The sequence below is a fragment of the Aythya marila genome, assembly GCF_965140915.1.
Source record: "Aythya marila genome assembly, chromosome: 1".
Classification (NCBI taxonomy): domain Eukaryota; kingdom Metazoa; phylum Chordata; class Aves; order Anseriformes; family Anatidae; genus Aythya; species Aythya marila.
Genome location: NC_139042.1, coordinates 176,186,864 through 176,209,140, shown reverse-complemented (window position 1 = coordinate 176,209,140; position 22,277 = coordinate 176,186,864). Strand labels below are relative to the sequence as shown.

The window sequence follows — 22,277 nt, the reverse complement described above, 5'->3', positions numbered from 1 at the left end:
TACAAAAGTGTCTCAGAGAAACTCCATTCAAAATCTAGGCTTAAGAATGAAGGGAAAATATACTTTCAGCTGTACCAGTCCTGAGCAAAGTTTAAATTAAAAAAAAAAAAAAAAAAAGTCCTCTAGAGATAGGAAGCAGCACCAATAACACCAGAGGTCCTCTTACTGATATCTGCTCATGCCTTCTTTCCTGTTTGAGAATTGGCAAAAACTGAGGTGGGAAGAATTACTTTATTAGAATGTGGACCTAAGATTCAGAGTCCCAGTCTCTCACCAAATGCATTCTGTTACAGTCAGAGCTCAGGGCCTCAGTTTTACTTTCCATTAAGTAGTCAGGACTGCTAACAGCAAGACTGTTGCCCCCACGGTGTAACATTTTACCTTTCTTAAACTGGTAAATAAATATTTATTTAATATACTTATTTTAATAAATATTTATTTCCTAATCAACATCAAGTTCCTGAAAAGTTACATTGTTCTTAGAAGTATACTATTCATATGCAATTATAAAACTTCTGATAACATCAGGTCTCAAAATAATTCACGTGGCTTACATTCTGTCTTGTTCTTTCAGTGAAAGGATTTCAAGCCATTGGTAACACTCAGTACTTTGTTGGTTTATCCAGGACATTCAGATTCAATCTGACAAAGTAAAATACTTCTAAGAGTCAGAACAGAAAAGGCACTTACTCGTTTTGGGGAAGACACCTGGCAGGTAAAATTTTTATTTTCAAAATAACAAGCCCTTTTTCTGACAATAAAACCCTTAAAAATTATTGTTAGATAAACGTAAACCCGATGAATAAAACCAACTTATGTGTCCCTTCCCAAGAAAGGTAGTGCTACCCTTGATTGGGATATTGAGAAGTGTGAAAGCATCCAAAAATACTCAGAAGTTTGAGTCACTTCTGTGATACTCCAGCACGCTATCACAGCTGACGTTAAAAAACAAAACAAAACAAAACAAAAAAAAACTCCTCCAAAGAATTTATGTTTTACAAACTGAAAGCCTCAGAAGTTTCCAGACTGCTTCTTACTAGGTACTTGTATGAGCAAGAAAATATAAGATTCTAGTGTTATAACCAGGAACATTGCCTTAGTTACAACCGATAACCTGTGACTCCATCCAGAGGAGTAAATCTCTTATCAACCTTCCTTTCAATTGAATCATTGCCTCATTGATGCTCTGTATAAGGCACTTAGTAAATTTTAAGAGCATCTGACAGTGCTGTTGGTAATTTTGATTTGTCTGTGAGGGAGCCCTGCTAACACTTGAAGATTAACTGGCAAAGGTGTGGAATTATCACTGAAAATAGCCATACGAACTACAGGCCACAAAACTCTTTCCAGAAGCCACAGCTATTCTCATCTGGGTTCTTACTCCCTTTTCAGCCTAAAGTTACCCTTTTTCTAGTTGTCCGTGAATCAGAGCCTCTGGAACTGGATTGTATTTGAACATACACGAGGAAGCTCTTTTGTTCCTGATCAGCTCTTTAACCACTATTACTGCCCTTTCAATACCTAACCTGTACCCAAGGGAAATGTTCATGGTATTTAACATGAAATTTATAAAAAACCTGTATCTGTCTTCTGGCCACAAGTCACTGAACCATTGGTTATGAAGAACTATACAGAAAAACACACCTATAAGAAGTGTGGGATACTGCCTGCTTCCAAGACAGCACACAGAGAAGTACTGTACTCAAGAAAAAGCCATTGCGCAGTGGGCCTTCTAGATGTTATTCTGAAAGTAAATTTTCTTTGTTCTTTTTTTCCTCTTATCCTCTTTTGTTGGACTGAGGGTTTTTGAAGTTGGTTTACATAAGAGAAACAGAAGCTGCCTACTCAGAATTTTTGCAGGAAATGTAGTCCTCAGCATCTGTGCATGCTCTTCCTTGGATCTCTTTCTCCAGGCAGCACGAAGCATATTTTCTTGTACCTTGTAAAAAAAAGACCCTTCAGATCTAATTACCTGGCAGTGTTACATCTCCATCAGTTGGAAAGCAGTTTGCTTATTCTTCTGCATTTGGAAGCCTTACAACAGTAGAATCAGAGCCTTTGCAGGATTACGGGCGTGAAGACCAATAATTGGCATCCCAGAATGCAGCTACCTCAGCCAGAATACTTGAATGGTACAGGACTGGTATGAGAAAGTTTGCTCAGCAAGAATCTCTCCAGTAATTCAATTATGTAAAAATACAGACAACTCAAAAAATCGATAGATGACCTCAAAGCTCCACATATCATCGCTGGTCTTACAGAAACCAAGATAAAGCTGAAGAACTGGGAATAGCACTCACATTCCCTGCTTACAAAAGCAGGCATAATACAGTATTGCACATTCACTGCAGCCACTTACACTGAAATACGTGTAGCCTTAAGAGATCTCCCTCGCTTAGATTAACTCACAGCTGAAGGCTGTTACAGTAAGAGATGATCAGTCAGAGGGCAGATTTTTTTTGCTTAGAGAACTGTGCCATCAAGAACTGGACTTGGCATTGAAGCATTTCCATTTACTCTCTGAAAAGAAGTATCAGCTTGAAATATTTAATGCGTGGAATCAGCTTGGAATATCAGCTTGGAATATTTCATGCTCAGGGATGATAGTTATGTATTAGATGCATATAAAGCCCGAATTAGACCTCTGTATTCCCAAAGTGGGTATTCAGAAAGTAAAATCTTGCTTAACTAACTGATGCTAAGTGACTGAACAACTCCGTCCTTTCCTAGTGCCTTTGAACCAAAAGAATTTGCCACCTGTAGAATCTAGTGAGCTTGGGAAGGAGGTAGGGAACTAGACTCCATAGCACTGGGTAGGTATATTTTGTTCATGAGTACACTTTCACTCCTCCACACGAGAGGAACATTAAGATCATATGCTTAACAGGTTATGCAAAAAAATAGATTTGTATCTTTTCTTCGGTCATCTTCTCAGTATCTCCAATGTAAATTAAAGCCCTATTAGTCTAGAGCAACATTTCTTAAGATTTTAAGTTTACAGGAGAGCGTTCAGTTTGCATGCACTTTGACTACGATCAATACTTATACGAGGAGAACAGTGTAATTAAAGATGGATCAGGCAACTTTTCCAAGTGGTCTAGATCTTGACAACATATTCCTGAAGGATGTCTTGCTTGGATATTCCTACCTCCATTAAGATATGCTCTCGACAGAATAAATAGCATCTTGGAACTATTCTTTAAATCATTGTTTCCAGAACAGTATCTTTTCTGGTGGTCATTTTCTTCTTAAACATAGGCAAAAATGAGTGATTATTGCCTTTTACAAACCCTAAATGACACAGCGATCTATTGTGACTATTCTTAGTAATACTCACTTGAGCTATCATATACACTTCTGCCCTTAATCTTCCATGCTTAGCATTTTAAAAGTAAAGCTAAATCTTCCCGTACACAGTGAACTGTCTGCTCTTACAATTCTGAGTCAATGAACAGAGCAAGCTATTTCAGATGGCTTTTATCAGTATCTCATAATAAAAGGGGCAAGATTAAGATGGAAAACATCTTCAGAGGGATTAAGTATTATCCAACGGTGGTTCATTTTAATTATTTTTCACCTACACAGTTAAAGAGAAACTGTAAACAGCTCCTGCATTAATAAGACTCTAGGATCTGTAGCTAATCTGTTTGGTGCATTTTCTTTCCTTGCTTGAAACCAATGGCATACTTTATGTAGAGAGGAGTATGCCTGAACTCCTAGGCTTTGTACATTGGCGTATCACAATCCTCCTGCACAATGTCTTCAGAAAGTCACTTTCTGTTGGATAGTACCATTTACTAGCAGAAGTACAGCCATGACTTGCTGTTGCACTATTTACTCCATTCATATCCATCTACACAGGACATTGCAGTAATTTCTGAAAAAATATTGATATGTGGTTAACTTGTGAAGTACATTTTAATAGTTAAATCCTGTAAATTCTAATTAAAACACTGATTTTTCTTTAGATGTCAAAACTAAGCTCAATATCTGATTGTTGTCTTGGACAAATCTCTTAAATCTCTTTCTCCTCTTGTTAGAATTTTGACAGTACAAAAGAAAACCAACTGACCTCTCCTCAGTTTGACTGATTTTATGGTACAACTTTTGCTCATTTGTGAGGTTACACCCCTTCAAACTGAGCCTGCTTTGACATAAATCGGGGAAGAATTTCAGGTAAGAAAAATCTTCAAATGCTCAAACAGTATTTCCAGCACACCCATATCTTAACATTAAGATAGAAGAACATGTTTGCAAAATATCATATTTGACTGGTCCACTAGCCAAAAACAGCATTAACTTTTTATCCTACCCATCTTATTCCTGAGTTAGCACAGGACAAATTTACAAGCATAGCACTTGCTACTGCTGGAGGAGAAACTAAATTAAGTTGCATCTCCTCTTCTGTATTGTTTCTGACATTTGAAGGGAAGTATAACCAGACTCTGTGTAATAGGCAGCAGAGTCAACTTAAAGGCATTTGACAGAGAAAAACATGCAGATACAGTTAAAGAACCCTGGATATACAAAGAAGTACATAATAGATAGTTCCATGCCAAATTCCTCCTGTATAACAAAAGAATCGTCGATCAGCGTAACGTGGGAAACTGTCAGGCTTTGGAGACAGGAGAGAGAAAAATTAAAGAACCAAAGATGCAGATTCATACATGTGTCAAGTCTACAAGACTTGCATGACCGCTCTAAAGAACTGCTGAAAATAAATTATAAGCATTCTGTCCTACATGGCTACCTAAAAATGTGCTATCCATAATATTAAAAAATTAAAGTGCTCAAATTACAAAGCCCAAACATTTTCTGCGATTTTACAATCTGCCACAAAACATCAGCTATCTAGAGAAATATGTATTAGTTTAAAACCTTAGTCATAGCCCTAATTTTGAGACTTCTAAGATCAAGAAATTTAGAGGTTTTTTGTTTGTTTGTTTTTACTATCGCTGCTGTTAGAATCAAGATTTTATATGGCATACTTTAACTTGCTACTAAGTAGAACAACTTTTGCTTATTTCCAATACGCAAACTTAACTGCAGAAGAAATCAAAAGATCACAGTCTACAACTGTGTATCCTTTCTATGTACCACCTATGGTAAAGTACACATAGTGGTAAAGTTAGGAAGATAAAAGACTGAATTGTCACACACTTTATCAGTGAATTAATTATAGGTCATTTTCCCCATTTCCTTCCCCTTTTCCTTTCTGAAGCTAGATGATCAGCACATAAGGGAACTAATTTACATGGAACACTATCACGCTTGCCTTTGTTGGGTCACCATTTCATGAGCAACCCAAAATGTATGGCTATTCTAGACTGGTGCATATATAGAATTTGACAAATAACAATTCTTATGGAGAGAACAGTCACAGATTAAAATAGCTAATCAAAACACATTACAACATTAAATTTTCACTTTTTATAAATGGAGTAAAGATGCTTTTAAATATATTTACAGTTAGAAAAAGGACTTAGGATTACTACTACACGTTGAAATTATTTAGAAATTATGAAAGTGAAGTTCATTTAAATTAGAACATTATGAACAGAGTCAAATTGCCATATTCTGCTTAGAAGTTGTCCGCTCTGCTGTCACTATTTTCACATCCCTTTAATCACAAACAGACAAAAATTATCTTCACTTTGTTTAATGCCAAAATTGGCATCACTGTAATGTAAACACTAGCTATGTAGTATTTCATTCAGAACCACCACAGCTCAAATTTTAGATCCTGGCTGTCTTGCATTGCATCTGTAATATCTGTGGTTTGGAATTGCTTTTCTACATCTTATCCCATGAAGAACAGTGGTTTCCGTAAGACTTTTTTTTTCATTCTTTTTGACAATAACTATACTTGTACCATATTTTTGAGATAATTCTCTAGAGACAGCTGAATCATAGTAAAATCCCCTCCATCCTCCTTTCCTTCCAAACCAAATGGCTACTTATTTCTGAAGATACAAAGAGACCTCTTGTTGGCAGTGCTGGGTGGTTTATTCACATAAAGTCAAATGAAAATAAGTTTCCCATTTAGTGAACTACTGGTAATAGATTATTATTTGTCTGCAAGGAATACTGAAATGTGTTAGCATTCATTACATTTTAAATTAGAAACACATTTCATGAAACATCTTGCAATGAGATTCTATCATTAAACTGCTTACTTTAAACAGTTTCAGCTCTCTTGTAATCCATTACATCAGTATATTCTGCAAATAGTCCCACCTAAAAATAAAACATAAAAAAATAAAGTTGAGAAGCATGTACTTTTCTTCTAAAAACTAGTGTATGTTATTCAGAACACCAGCCCAGCCCCCAAAACATTTAAGAACCTTAAAATGCATTGTTTTTACAGATACTAAGATTTGGCCAAGTAATTGCAATGAACAGACATCCTATTTAGTAAGATAAAGCAGAATACATAATAAACAGGTCAGTAGTTATCCATCTGAAATAGCCTATAATTAACATTCGATGTCTAAAAAGTTTAAACAGCAACACCAAGGAATGAGGTATGTATGTTCTCAGATATCACATCAGACTTTCATTTTATGCAACTAACTGTATTTCACAACTAGCATCTTACAAAATAGAACAGTACTGTTGTGCCTGTAGAAGTACTGCATTAAAAACAGAAAAATACATTACTACAAGAAACCACCAAACACCACAATTGTCAGGGGCTACAAAAATCCATTGCTTTAGCTGTTACAAAGATGTACCACATGTTGGTCATAATTTAGGGCTGGATTCAAGAAGGTCCATCCAATTTTTACATGGGCTTAAAAATACGTATTTTGAAAGAAAAAGAAAAGAATCACAGGAGTGTAAGTGGACTACCCCACTAGAAGGAACTAAATAGACTTCTGTACTGAACCTGAATCTATAATTTAAATCTATACATGGATTGGATGAGTGTGTATCAAAACACTTATTGGCTGTAAACAAAAATGCAAAAATCTGTATTCACAAAAATATTTTATTGGTAATTTTACATAATACCAGATGGGATTGTAGATAGTTCTGCTCTGCATCAGTATATTGCTAAGTGCGTAAATGTTGACAGTTTATGCCATAAAAGTAGGATACTGAGGCTTTTTTTTGTATGATTTATGACATAATATCCTCTAATAGGCCAAATCAAAAGAAGTTGATTCAAAATAATAAAAAATAAAAAGTATTATTTCCTTATTCTTGTGCAACATCTGATATTTCTGTAATGAAATGGTAACTGACTGTATGACACTAGGTAAATTTGGGGCAAGGAAACAGCACTAAGCAGAAATAAGAACTGCACTTCAGTTATTTTTAAAGCTTTTTCCAAACTTCCATACTTCCAAATGTTAGTTTTTGCCAAATGCTTAGTCATCTGAGGTTCAATACTTGTTACACAACATAGAAAACCAGTGTACAATGACAATGTAGTACTTCACCTGAATTGTAAAGTTAACCAATTGATGTTTAGAATGTGTTTTCTATTTTGCTTGTAAACATTACAATAAGTGTTTTAAGTGTGAAAAAATATTGGTAAAACCATCAACATAATTCATTAACAGTAATCTAGTAAAATGTGTCAAACATTGGCAAAAATTCATACAAATGTTTTATTTAATAACATTTTTCCTATTTAACCACACCAAGTACCAGCAGGTGTTTTTTAAGAAGATAATTATTATGAAAATTCTGTTGCAGCAATAGTTGATTAAGTTGATCTTTGACTTGCATACATATAACTATGTTTCACAATTCTCAAATAATACATATTTAGGCAGCTTGAACTATGTTATAAAAATTTAAATTCAGTACATGCCAATAGTAGAGACTCCAAGAGTTGTTAGAATTCACTAAACTAAAAGTGAAAATGGACTTACCAATAACACTGCATATGAACATTCAAACCACATTTTCATGGCACCTTTACACACGAAGATTAAAAAGTTGGTCTGAAAATGCTTTGTAAGCATTTTTAGATTGCATTTAAATTATTTCTACCACTGCACTTTTTTTTCTTCTTTTTAAACTGCATAAATTATGTTCCAGTAAACATACCAATTGTGCATGGATAATCTGTCATGAAAATGTGGTAACAGGTGGCAGAAGTTATGTATTTGCATGTTTTAAAGAGAAGAGACTAAAGAAACTGGAGGAAATAAACTTTAATGAGATTCTCCATTCAGCGATGAAGCTTCTCCTCTGGGTGAAGATGACCTGGACATTCCCCTCTCTGTGTTGTCAGAGCTAGAACCACTCTGACTGTGTTGATCTGCAGAAGCAGCACTAGAAGCAGGTGGTGACTTAGTTTTCTCCTTAAAGTCTGTAATTATGACCGTCAGATCTCCAACGGTAACTTCCAAATGCTGAGCACTACTTCGATCCACATTTTTCAATCGTGGCCTAAATAAAGCAAATAGTGGTATTAAAAACACACATACCATCTCATTATCTTGTCTTTCTCCTACATTTCCAAGCTCCAGAGAATATGCATGTAACATCAGCGTAATAATGCCTTGTGGAACAGGTAACACAGAAGATGACAAAGTACCACAAGTGTTTATGCTAGAGCATTTCCTGGTTTTACTTTAAAATAGGTGAAAATAACACATTACCTTTGCCACTTTCTATAAGATCATAAAATATTCATAAGTTAATTGTTTATAACTGCACAATAACACGAATGTGTTACACGTGAAGTTTTGTGTGTTTATTTTTTAAATTACATCTTTCATTATTTTGGCTATAAAAATTTGTAAATCTCATCTAGAGAAGGATGCATCTCTGCAGCAGCCTTAAGCGACAATTCTAGGTAGAGAATGGTGTTCAGTAATGAAGATGTCAGTGTACAAAAACCTTATCTGTGCCTTTTGAATTCAACAACAGTTTTAGCTACAAAATCCTGCATTCCAAAAGTGTTAACGTGCAGCAGGTATATTTCATTTAAAAATCTCACCGAGACTGCCAGTATATTATTTGAACTGCCCTTTGTGTTCACAGAATAATTCTGATATCCCTGGCACATGCTGTGATTTAAAATATGCACAGAGCTCAGTAATCACACAGCATTGATAGGTTAAGTCTCTTCATCTATTCTTTCAATTGTTTGATTTTTCACAACAAAAAGAACCATAAAAGAACAGTTTGACTTATGTTCTGCCATCATATTTTTGCTAGTGATGAGCATGAAGTACTTTCAATTTACTATTTTCCTTTGACAACCCTGGGAAACTGTCACGAGGCAGCTGAATTTATACAAGCAGTTACGAACGGCAGAGCTTTATGCATTTAACTGACTCCACAGCTTTCACCAGCTCAAGCTGCAATAAAATAAATTAATATGACATCACATTAGCAGGTGTGCTAACAGCAAAGTCCTAACCTTTACCCTATCATCCAACTTTGTTTGAAGTAGAATTGGTTCTCAGTCACTTCAACTGAAACACCTTGTGCCTTTCCTCCACTAGACAGAGTATTTGACATCTTGTTCCCCCGAGGCTGAAGTAGGGTGATGGAAGAATCTAAAAGAACTGAAAAATCTGCTGCTCTCTAACATGGGAACAGTGCGAAAAAATTCAGCATTACCAACCTGCATATGTGACGTTCCTGAAGCTTATTAATCATATTTAGCGTGTATTCAGATTTTATGACTGTTTCCAGCAAATTTTCAAGTAAAGAGAAAGAGATATCACTTTCCCAAAAGGATATTGAAGCAATATGCTTAAACTCATCAAGCATTCTTAATTTGTTATCCTATCTAGTGAATTAATTGTGAAAAATGGAACTGTGTGAAGTGCTTAAATATTATTTCCAGTAGCCATTGTTAATGCGAATCTCAATACTGGTATTTCTTTCCATGGCTTTTATTTTATTTATTTTTTTTTAAATGTTCTCTCTCTTTCCCTACCTTCCTTTTGTGTTTCTAATGTACTATTGCAATTCAAGCATCTATATTTCAATTTATAATATTTAATTAGCCTCATTAAAACTTACTATTTTAACTTCAGATACTTCATAATCAAAGTACTTTAGCTGTGTATGGTAAGCTAGTAAATTTAAGTACTGGAAAAAGAAAAAAAATAAAAGAAATGCATTCTTCCTGTTGGAACGTCTTAAGTCCCCTTAATCCTAACCATAACTATCCTAAAGACTGTTCTCTCTCAACTCACAATCTCTCTCTGCTTCTCATCCTGATGATCCTATTTCAGGCACAAGAGAAGCATCTGCTACTTCTCTGCATAACTAATCCCAAAGGATCTTCCTTGGCTGGACTACTTTGGAATGCTTCCAAAAAAAAAAATCAATAGTTCCTCCCACTTTTGATTAGACTACATGTCTTGTATACTGCCAAGCTTTCTGGCACCACATTCTTGCTGCAGTAACGTTATGCTTAGGCTGTGATGATTTGGGGGCTAAATTTACTGCTTTTGTTTTCCACTTTGCACCTTTCTCCTGCTCTTACAGGAAAAGCAATGATTTTTACAACTGCTTGTCTGTACCGTGATGTTTCACGTTCTCTGTTCCAAGAGTCCATCTTCAGCATCCCAGATGTAGCACAGGGATTTTTATCACTAGGTAGCATAAGCACCTTACTCTGTCACATTCACGTTCACTTATACCCCAGTTGAGCCTTTCTTTAAGTGTGGGAGACAGAGGGATTTGGCCAACCTCTTTTCAGTGGTCTGTGGGGACAGGACAAGGGGCAATGGCCACAAAATGGAGCCCAGAAGTTCCACACCAACATGCAACATAATTTCTTCATGGTGAGGGTGATGGAGCACTGGCACAGGCTGCCCAGGGAGGTTGTGGGGTCTCCTTCTCTGGAGATATTTAAGGCCCATCTGGATGCCTACCTGCGCAACCTGCTGTAGGGAATCTGCTTTGGCAGGGGGGGTTGGACCCGATGATCTCTTGTGGTCCCTTCCAGCCCCTACAGTTCTTTCAAAATTTCTTCAAGTTCTGCAAGGAAGCAATACCTATGTTCCCTTCCCACTGCTCTGCAATCTGGTATTGATTCTTTCTATCCTTCCTTCCCTTCCCCCCCAGTTTTTCTGCATGAAATCTAGTCATTCTGGTCCCCTCTTTCTTCCAGATCCTAGGATCATGATTTGCATACCTAGTTTTGTATGGTGTGAAAAAGACACCTGAAACCCTTAATACCCAACTCCTCTCTATATTCATCTGGTCTCCATCTTCTGGTTAAAATTACAAACTGCAAGTTTTCGTTTTTCATTTAATAGCCATCCTAAAACAATTAAACTTTGATATAAATATTTATCCTTATTGTTCAAAGAGTTTGCCACAGAACTTACAAAGCAGTAAAACCACGGATCATCTTTGTATTTTCTTTTTTTAATTATGTTTTACCAATCCTGCAAAAAGTTTCTTAAAATTTTTACCTGGTTTTCTTATGACTGTTCTTTTTGCTAGTTGTTTCCTTTTCACTTTTTTCCTTTTCTACTTTGTCTTTCTTCTCTTTCTTTGATTGCGCAGGGGGCATGAATTGCTGAGGAACCTGTTGTGCAACCAGCTGAGAGACAGGTCGAGGTTTCCTGTGTGCACATATATATAAATGTATATAAACATAATGCTTGGAATTTACAACTGTCTCAGACTTTCTACACTGAATTAATTAACATTAATATTCACTATAAAAAGAAATACTGCTAAAACTTATGTAGTTGCTAATACTTCTTTGACACAGCATATCAAAATTAAACCAAATATAGCCTTTTGATTCATTTATTTGCATTATCAATAAAGGAGATGATTATTTTAAAGTATTTAGAGACAAGACTTTGCAGCATGTCTTCTTCTCCTTGCTGTCATATCCAGACAGAGACTCCAAAGTGTGAAGCTTTCAGAGGGAATACTTTATCATCCTCTCCCAGTCCCCTTGAGTGATGAAGGGGTCTGTTTTGAGCGTACTGCAAACAAGATGACCTTTCAGGTATGAGAGCTAAAGCCACTGTTGGTATTAGAGAGTAAAACTTGTTTCAGCTCAAGCAAATTCACCGAAGGCAATGACAAATCCTGTTAAGTTGTATATTGCTTTTATTGAGTTCTTCACAAAAAAAAAAAAAAAAAAAAAAAAAGTATATATACTTCAGATAACAGCAGTAAGATGTAGCTGTCAGAACATAAATAAAAGCTGGCAGCAGAAGCTTCCAACCACATTCCATCACAATGCACAGCACAGGTTTCTTTTCCAAATTTTGATGCAAACCAAAAACCAAGGGAGAGGAGGCGCAGCAGTATGATGCTCCTGGAAGCGTAACAGTGCTGCAAGTAATTTTGAAATTGACTCATTTTTCCTGTATTTTCTAATAGGATATGAGAACTCTAACATGAAATGAAACGCTTTTACTCTTTCCAATGCAAACATCTTTCTTTATTTTGAGGTTTTGTAATTAAGAAATTTCCAATCTTGACGCACAAAAATAAAGGTTCAGTAATTCTAGAAAGATTTTGAAGATGCAAATTTCTACTCCAAAATAAATGTTTACCCTGCAAAGCTCTTGGGTTTTGCTAGTTGTGTTGTGGCTTTGTTTGTTTGGTTGGTTTTTAAATAGAAAAAGCACAAATTAAAAAGCACTGTCATACTCTAAAAATACAAAGCAGTTACTAAATCTACAGAAGCTATCAGCTGTTATGCACATCTATTGACCCCAACCCACACGACCACCTTACTGGCACTTGTTGCTTAGGTGAAGTACTGAGTGCAAAAGCAAAAAAAAATATCAAGGGAGCTGCCATTAGCAAGATATATTTTCAGTAATGATTGCAGTAGTTCAGGTTACAGAGAAAGAGCCAAGTTACAAGAGTGCACAAAGTGCAGGAAAGGCAGTTGACACAAGACAGTTGAGATTTCACGAGTCTTCACAGCAAATTCTTAATGAATCAAAGATAAAATAAAACCTAAGAAAAATTTAAACATGTAAGAACTTTGGGGTAAAGACTAAGCTACCAAATACCCACTCACGAACTGAGCCCATGCTAACTCACAGAGAGAAAAAGATCAATAACAGATTAGTGAAAACTACACAGTTTATATCAGCCAGCATATGTATGAGCACATGCTTTTCGGGTGAGCACAGCAAGTAGTACCTTGGAAAACACATAAAATACTGAGTCCAATATCACTGAAATGACTCAATGGACTATAAAAATTGTTTACATGAACAGAGTACACAGAATGTTGTTTAGAAAACTTGCCCCAGAACTGTTTCAAGTGCTTGTCATAGCAGTTCATAACAAGACAGGAAGGAACCAAGGTGTAATTGATGCATGAACTTACCAGTTTGGGTAGAAAACATTTGTGATATATAAACAAAACTCATCACCCATCTTGAATGGAAGACTGCTCCAGGAGACAGGGCTATGCGAATTAGTATTTCTAGTGACAATCCCACCATTGCTACACAGTGACCTGAGAGGATAATCTGATATATTCCTTATGAAGTAGGACAGTAGTGAATTTCTGCACACAGAATTAAATATTGCCCTGGGTTGCAAACAACATGACAATCATGGAAATTTAGTAAAGAGGCGGAACAAAAATCTTAAAATTACAAAGTCATATTTACAAATTCTCAGTTTGCAACAATTTCAATTCCAGAGGGCAAACTAGAATATTTCTGGTAGAGCACAGCTGGGAAATTAGGCTTAGAACTAAGTCCTAGGTTTAGAACATTGTTTATCTAGTGTCTAATACCATAAAATGAAATAGCGTAGAAAACAAAAAAAAAAAAAAAAAAAGATCTTCGTCACAAGGAACAGAAGTTGATTAAGAAAAAAAGACCAAAAAAAAAATAAGCCTAGAGAATAATGTTTGGAAAGATGCACTAAAAATAAATCAAAAGGTTCTACGTGGTTTTGTTGTGACAACAAATTCCACTGAGTTATTATACTCATCCTGATTAAACATCCATCTTCCCTCTGGTTACTTGAGACATAGTTTTGGCCCAACTCTTTGCATCTCTCTCTCGCAGAAGCACATCCATACTGAGGGTATTACTTTGCCCAAAGAGTATTAAAGTTCCTCATCTGTCAAGTGTACATTTAACTTGGTGTCAGTTATCTCTGAAACTAAAAATATCCATTATGTCTATGTTCTATAATTTGTTAACTACTTTGTTATTTCCAAATTTCTTAAGTAAGGTGTTCAACGTTTTTGTTTAAAAAATAAAATAAAATAAAATAAAATAAAATAAAATAAAATAAAATAAAATAAAATAAAATAAAATAAAAATTCACATCTCAGCAATGATTTAGTCATTCACATGTTCCTTCTTTTCCCCTCAGGGACTCAACAAGGGGCTACTGAACTGCAAGCCAACAGCTGGCAAGGCACACAGGCTTCAGAAGATAATTTCACTCATGAAGTTTTAAACCGATGGAATTGTTTGTGATTTAGTGGTATCTGGATCATGTCATTCAAACATGAGGGAACTTATACAGAGAAAGGGTTTCTTGCAGAAAGATAAATATAAGAAAAACTATTCCTGTAGCAGGAAATTGAGTTTGATCATTTGCCAAAATATGCCTATTGAAATTACCAGATTTCAAAACCTGTTAAGAGTCCTTGTAAAAAGCTGCAACGGAGTAAATACAGATAACGTTACCGTTGCCTATTAAACTATCAACATATTTACAGTAGTTTGCTTTTTGAGCATACGCAGGAGCACCTGAGCTAACAGGTAAAGCAGCTCTGTAAACTTCTGCAGTATGATTACAGTGCTTGTGCCTCCCCCTGGGAGTGGCTTTACAACGGAACAAGCCAGAGCTACTGGCAGAAAGGTTCGTAAATACTGTAAGTATCACCTGTTCACACACACATGGTTGGCCACTCGAAACTTTGCAGTTTTATTTAGTGATTTCACTTCAGTTGTTTTAACAGGAACACCGTACAAAATTCTGTCAGCTCTTTCCAACAGGAAAAGAAGTTCAAGGTTTATGCGCTAACCACTGCAACAAAACCTGATTTAACGAGCTTCCAAGAAGCTGCTAAACACCCCAGCTCCAAATATTCTACATCTCCTTCTCCAACACGCAGTTTTCCTTTTCGGGCAGTGTCACCTTTCTAAGTCACCATCACAAGTTACCATACTTCTACTGATGGTTCTGTTCTAATCCCATCTATCACGGTTTTATTATCCCAGTCCAATGTTATTTTGAAGGTGCTGCATACAAATGCTCACACATTTTATAATCTCCTTAAAAAAAATATATATATATATATTGTTTTTTAAAACCCCAGTAGATAGAAATGCAAACATTCAAATAGACTTTTTTTTCTTCTCAACAATTCCCTTAAATCTAACTGACAAGGATGTCATTATTTTAACTCTATTCTTATTGCAGGATGTGACTCCATTTAATTTTACAGGATTCGATCTTGCTGCACTTTTAGAAGATGTATTTGCAGAGGCTGCAGAGGACTGTCTATATATGATTTGTGTGCAGAAATGCATTTAACACTGATGCTCCCAAAGGCAGCAGATATCTACTACTGGGAAGGATGGGCTAGTTCTTGTTGGTATTCTTAAAATAAACATGTATTCCAATTCAAGAATATAAGCAGTGCACTAGACACAAATGATATCTGGAACTTATGCCCCAAGCCATTTCCCTTTCCCAGAGCTCCCCACAATACCTTGCTGCTCATAAGTCATTTGGGACAACTTCATAATATCCCACACCTGGCAGTCATCAATAATCTACATAAATAAAATTTTGACCTGTTTGAAACAGCAGGCAACTCGGTCCCATGACAAGAAAGCGGGTCAGATTTGAAAGCAAGCTGAAAAATAGCAAAGTCCAATAGAATCACCAACACAGGCAGCACAAGCACAGCAAACTCTCGGTCACCTGGGCTGTGCACCAACCATGCAATGGGACAAAAACACTGGGTTAATGCTGAAGCTTCTTGGGGTCTGGCTGAATTTATTTCAGATGGGCCACAGCTACATTTGCACAGTGCTATTCAGTAGCCATAGTGGGTCCATAAAGCACACAGTGGGACTCGCTGGGGGCCTGTGTCAGCAGGATGCTCCCCCGCGTGCAGGGTTCAGTGAGGACTCGCCCATTTGGTGCCTGATATCCTGAACTAACCGAGCCCACCAAATCCAAGGGCCAAGCAGCAGAGTGCGGAGACATCAACAGCCCTACCTCAGAGCAGCCAACACCTTCGCTCTGATTCAGTGAGAGCCACGCCGGACTTGAACTGGCCCACGCAGAACCAGTACTCTGTCCTCCCAGTATCACAGAGCTCAGAGCTTAGGCTCTTCCACCTGGAGAAGCTAGATGGTATAATTAATTCTCAGTGCTGATCACAGTTACCTTTTCAACTTGCTGTGGGAAAAGCGTACTGTCATATATAATACTCGGTTTACAGAGTCCATATATTCTGAAGAATCCATCACATAGGACATATTATTCAAAGGCACGCTCTTTCCTGAAGCTAAATGTCCTGTGCTTGGTATCTTTTACCACTAGAAAGGTATTACTACTCTCCAATCTTAACAAAATGGCTCCAAACCGAGGAAATGCTGCCAGCCTCAGCTCTCAATCAAGCCGAAAGATGGTGTTCAACAGCTGACCTCGATCCATTCTAATTTGACCCGTTCCTTCCCTTTCCTCTTTTCAAATCCATCTACCTCCTGGCTTCAATTCAGACAAAAAGCCCTTGCTGGAGGCTTATCCTGCCCCACATGGAAAATTATCTGTTGTGTAATGCAAGCTCCACGTGTGCAACATATCTAAAGGCTTTTAGAATACCACATGTTAAGCCAGACATTTAAGCCTGCTATTGAGCCCTGGCCAGTTTACTCACCACGTTTTCCTCCAATATCTACAGCAATATTCTGTAACAGTTTTATTTACCTGCCCTGTCGGTGACCTGAAACGATTTTGTTTTCAAATTCATCTTACTCCCTGGTTTCCTATAAAGCAGTAGACATCTTGCCCCATCCCAGAAAGCAAGAAGTTGCCTGTGAAGCGCTGCTCCTACAGAAGGATGTTATGTTGTAACTGCCCTACCTGCCATCAATTCTGCAGTATTGAACTGTATTTGGTTCGTGGACAGGAGATATTTATACTGTCAAACAGAACAGGTAACTACTATACACCAGGAATCCTTTATCCATCGGTTTGAGCTGTCAGATTTATATCTTATCTCCAAACACACGTTTATTCCTAAAATGTGTTTTGCTCCTGAGCAAATCAAATCCTGTGGTATTTCTTCAAAACCCTCACCAGTTTTTAATGTGGCATCTCTACATGGTATTCCTCACTTTCCATAATTTCAACTTTGTGTGTGATTTTTTTTCTTTCCTCCATTGTAAAAAAGCTTTACTTCTTAAAAAGAGAAAATATATAGATTTCAAAGACTTAAAGAGGTTTTATTTAAAGGTACCCCCAGTCCCTGAGCAGTACCATTTATCTAAACTTCACTTCCCTGCAGGGAGACACTGACCTTTTGTTCAAGACAGCAGACTCATCCCTCAAGAAAGAGAGGTTAGAAATATCTGGAACAGAGTCCTTACTGATTTTGCCTTGCCCTTGGTCACAGAATCCTGTCCTCAAGAATTAAAAATCCACATTATTCTTCAAAATATTCCCTTTCAGGTGATTCAGGAGGACTGAATAAAGGCTCCCAAGCTAAAGACGATTTCCAAATCATCTACTCCTTGTTCACAGGCTACCCTTAAGGCCCTCGCTGCACAGGTTACAACGAGCCTGGCATGTTTTTGAACATCATCTTCCTTCGCAGGTCTGCAATCTGATCTATCCCACCAGCAAGGCGTGGCAGAAGTGGATTGGAAACCAGTAATCTAGTCAATCAGGGCCCTGAATTTCACTCTCCAGGGTTTTTAAGAATTAATTATCAAAATGACTATTGCCAAAAGGCCTTATAAGCAGTAACTAATCCACTCTGACAGGTCACCTTCGGTCAAACTCTCGTGAAGCTGATTGGTAACAGAATTGGGATCAGTACAGAAAAGTCCTTTGGCCTTTACAAACAGTACACACACACACACACAGCTTTCTTTATAATATCTTCTTGGGAAAGTCTTGGAGTTTGTTCCAAAATCTGCATTATAAAGACAGGTATGCTGCTGCACTACGGATTAAGCCCAGAAAAGTTGTCACAATTCTGATGAGGGTAGTAGGAACTCTGAAAGCAAAGTCAGGGGCTCCCCATGAAGTGTCTTCATTCAAAGCATAAGGAGACAAGCTCTGTCAGTTTCTAGGAAAAAATACCTAAAATTAATCACTAGGCACAAGGGGAAGTCAATTAGCTCCTCTAACCACTGCAAGCTTTCCCATATCCCACTTGTTTGTGAAGGAATACCATTTAAACAACAACCATCCCTAAACCACACACTGCAAACAATTGTGAAGAAATATGGCTATAACACTACCATTATGGCAATGCCTCCATTTTCTGATTAATACCCCTTTGATTTTTCACTCCAGCTTACCCTGTGTACAGAAGATTATGCACCTTCTCCTTTAAGTCACCCCTAAATTCAGCTGATTTCTGTTTGGATACCTAGAAATTTCTCTTCAAGCGCTCATCCTTACTTTAGTCACAGGAGCTTTTCTTTCCTTTGCCTACAACCACGCTGCTTGTTTCCTCCCCTGACAGATCTGCTGTCTCCTGAATCCCATATAAAACGTGTCCCGTGAATCTACCTCATCCTTTAAGGTAAGCTTCCTACCCTCACGGTCCATCCATCTCAGGCGGCATTCACTGCAATCGGAGTCAAAATCTTCAGTGTATCATTCCTCATGATACTCCATCACGGAAGAGCGGTACTACCACCCCTACAGCTATTTATTAGCAGAGGCACAAAGAAATGAAGGATTCTGACATTATAACAAAATCTGGTGGATAAACTGATGTGCAGCAACCAGCCACACGCGTTCCCAAGCCAGTGCAAACGCTCAGTAGCCTCAGGGAGAAAAACCTCCTGCCGATGGTTCCGGCAACAAGGCGGTGTGCAGGGCCACGCTGTATCATGCGAACAATTCAAACAGCATTAAACTCTAAGGCACTTCTCAAAATGACTGCCAAATGCAAGAGAAGCATTCAACCCCTTCTTCTCCAGTTCAAAACTAGCCCCTTCAAAAAAGGCTGACCTTCTACTTGAGTAGCTAAACAATAATTTCAAGTTTAATCATTTTTCCTACATTTTTCTATCTGCCATACCACCTTGGATTCAGACACAAATTCTTCTTGTTTTCCCCCCAAATGATATATTCTTCTGTACTATCCCGAGCGCATTAAACATCTGATTTTTAAGGAACCCAACCATGCTAGAAGGTTCAGTCACATCAAACATATGTCAACAGGGCAATGATAAAATTGCTCGATGCCTGAGAATAGCATACCACCTACAGTACCATGTTCTAAAAACAGTAGCACGACACAACTAATTCCTACTTTAATTGCATCTTGTCCTCCCTCACACTCACCCCTTTTCAGGGGTCTGTCTCCTTTTTGAGGCGCAAGCTCTTTGAAGCCACTGCCGAACTCTTCTAAGCTTACTCCGCGCTGAATTTAAAATTCCTCGCTTCCTATCAAGCCCTCAAGAGTTGTGTGTACGTTGTTCACCTGGATGTTTCTGTAGAATTACATCATTATGAAAAAATGTATTGGAAAAATTGTATCTCCAGCACCCTGAAGACTTGAGAATGTCTTTTCCATCTGCTACTGTGAGACTTCTGTGTGCTTCTGCAGCTGACTGAGTTTAGATACTCAGAATTTTTTCAAATGTAATTTGAATTTCAATCATGCTACTAATACTCCCCCTCCACCAGGCCTTGCTGCTCCCTCAGCTGGCCAGGCTTCCAGAAGTGGCCTCTTAACACGCCTGAGGTTTTCCAACCTTCAATTCTCTTAGATTTTAAAAGTAAATTTAATTCTTGTGACAGGATGTGGACTGAAAATCTTTACTCGTCTGTATTTTGTAACGCATTGCTATTGAAAATAGGAATAATCCCTGACAAAGAACAGGTCTTTGAACTAAGTTTGGTTACCTCCTTCCTACAGCTTCAGCCTTTATGAAGGAAATAGAGTGGGGGCATTTCCAACTATCATTCTTTAAGTGTACAACCCATTTGCTAACAGCAAACATATTTTAATGCACACAAGTCAATATGCTCTTGGAACATTTCATACAGTTTAGCATAATTTCATATGCTAAAAAGCACATTACATACCTTTTTTGGAACTGTATCTGGAATACATTTCAGATATTCGTACTGAGAACTGCACGTTGTTGCAGTCAATATTCTGTATCACTTTGCATCTTTATCCTCTATCGTATTTTCCTCATCTCCAGACAAGACCAAAAAAAAAGCCAGCCTAGTGATGCTTATGCCAGTCTCTTCAGTCTCTAAACCATTGTAGGACATCAAGTCTTACCATTAGATACCTAATTAAATAGTTTCATAAATATCCGTTCCTAAATATCATTTGTATGAACAACTTCATTTAGCTGGTAGTATACCAGCTAAAACTAAAATTCTAAACCAAAAATACATTAAAATACAACAATTAGATAGCTTAGACCACTTCTGTGTTTTTAGAATGCATTAGCAAGACAGTGCAAGAGCTGTGGAATCAGCTCACCAAGAGCCACACGTTTTCTTTCTTCTCAACCGTGCACCTAAGGGCTACAGACTGCCTGCTCAGCACTTCTCCGAACGGTCACCAAAAAGAAAGGACAAACCTCTGCAAAGCTACTGTTAAAGTACTTGTTCATTTTTTCTTAAATAATTAATCACCTTAAACAAGAAAGCAACCTTTAATGTTATAGCATTTGTTGCATTTTCAGAAACGCAATTAACAACGTGCTGCTGTGAGCTGAACAAAACTAAGAGGAAGCAACGAGGTTAGGTTTAACCAGAGCCTCGGTTTGCTGATGTTTGTACCATACACGTCTTTCAAAAGCCTAAGTAGAATTCATTTCAGTGCATTAAAATCTTGTTGAGAACAAAGTCAAATTATTCAACCCTTACTCTGTTCTTTCATTACTAGGCTGAATCATTTCCCAATACAAATGTATAGGCTTTAAATATCTTATCATTTATTTGAAGATAGTTTTCCACTCACATCTATCCTAAATATTAATGTCTCGAGAAGCTAATAGAAATCTGATATCCACAGTAATATTCTAATCTCCATTTTTCTAGCTCACAGTCATTACTGAAATCTCAAGAAAAGCTTATCTTTGCACACTTTCTACTTAATCATCATATTCTTGCTAGTCCCTACTCAAACCTCCTTCTCTGCGTGTCCTCATTTCTCTAACAACTAAGGTCCACGTTCTCAAATACGTCTTAACATAGTAATTAGAGTAATTAATGTAAAAATAAAAAGTTATTCCTAATCTCCTAAGCATGCAGATGCATACAGGGAGTCAACTGGAAGATGTCTGAAGAGTTGTTTTACAGTAAAGAACCTTATAAGCCAGTAGATAAAAATAAGGATATGAAAAAGTGGTGTTAGGTGGATTTTCTAAGGGAAAAACTACTTCTGTAATGCATATTATTAGGAGAATTTCTTCACGTAGCTACAAATGTTTTGTGCATTTCTTAAGACCTCTATTTAAGCAATTTTTACAGGGTACAGCTATGGTTAAATACTGTAGTATGATACACTTCCTGCCTGTCTTGGAAAAGACATTAATTATGCAATGTTCTATCTGTAACTTTGTAATAGAGCTTAGAAAGCTTTTTACTCTGAAGATCACAGGACAGGTTACAACGAGCAGCTCTGGAATGTGACTTTTCCATGACGGACTGATGATCTAGAGTCAGGCGCCCCAAGGTCTGAATGGCTCCAAAGGGAAACGGAGATATCTCAGAATTCTGTAACAAGGAATACGGTACCTTGAAGAAGTAGCTAAGAAATAACTAACCTTTCCTCCCACCAGTTAGTGAATCCTTTGTAATTCAGTTATACGCCTCCTCCCGCCCTCATACAATGATAACCAGCTACGTTACATGTATCAGGTAATTAACTTCCCCACTTCCTCAGGCATGTTTTCTCTCTTTTGCTGAAGTTTCTGCAAAACACTTTAAAATATGGCTAGCGATTTTTGCGTCTATACTCCTTCCACTCTCTTTTGCCTCCCACTTTAATACGTTTGCCTTTAACAACAGCAAATGTGTGCAACTTCCCTTCAAGTTTAAAAACATTCACAGCTACTCCAATCTTCCCTGTTTTGAGCCAACTTCAGCCTGCAAAGACTGTAACTTCA

At 37.3% G+C, this 22,277-nt stretch overlaps 1 protein-coding gene across 2 annotated transcripts in view; it reads right to left on the bottom strand.

The window, feature by feature from the left end:
* Window positions 1–22,277, bottom strand: part of YAF2 (YY1 associated factor 2) — a 35,123-nt gene continuing 12,846 nt past the window's right edge. For both annotated transcript variants that reach the window (XM_082775208.1, XM_082775207.1), the window contains 2 exons: window positions 11,403–11,555; window positions 1–8,406 (listed from right to left, as the gene is read on the bottom strand). In XM_082775208.1, the coding sequence (XP_082631334.1) occupies window positions 8,169–8,406; window positions 11,403–11,555 (391 nt within the window). In that variant the 3' untranslated portion in view covers window positions 1–8,168. The remainder of the gene's footprint in view (window positions 8,407–11,402; window positions 11,556–22,277) is intronic.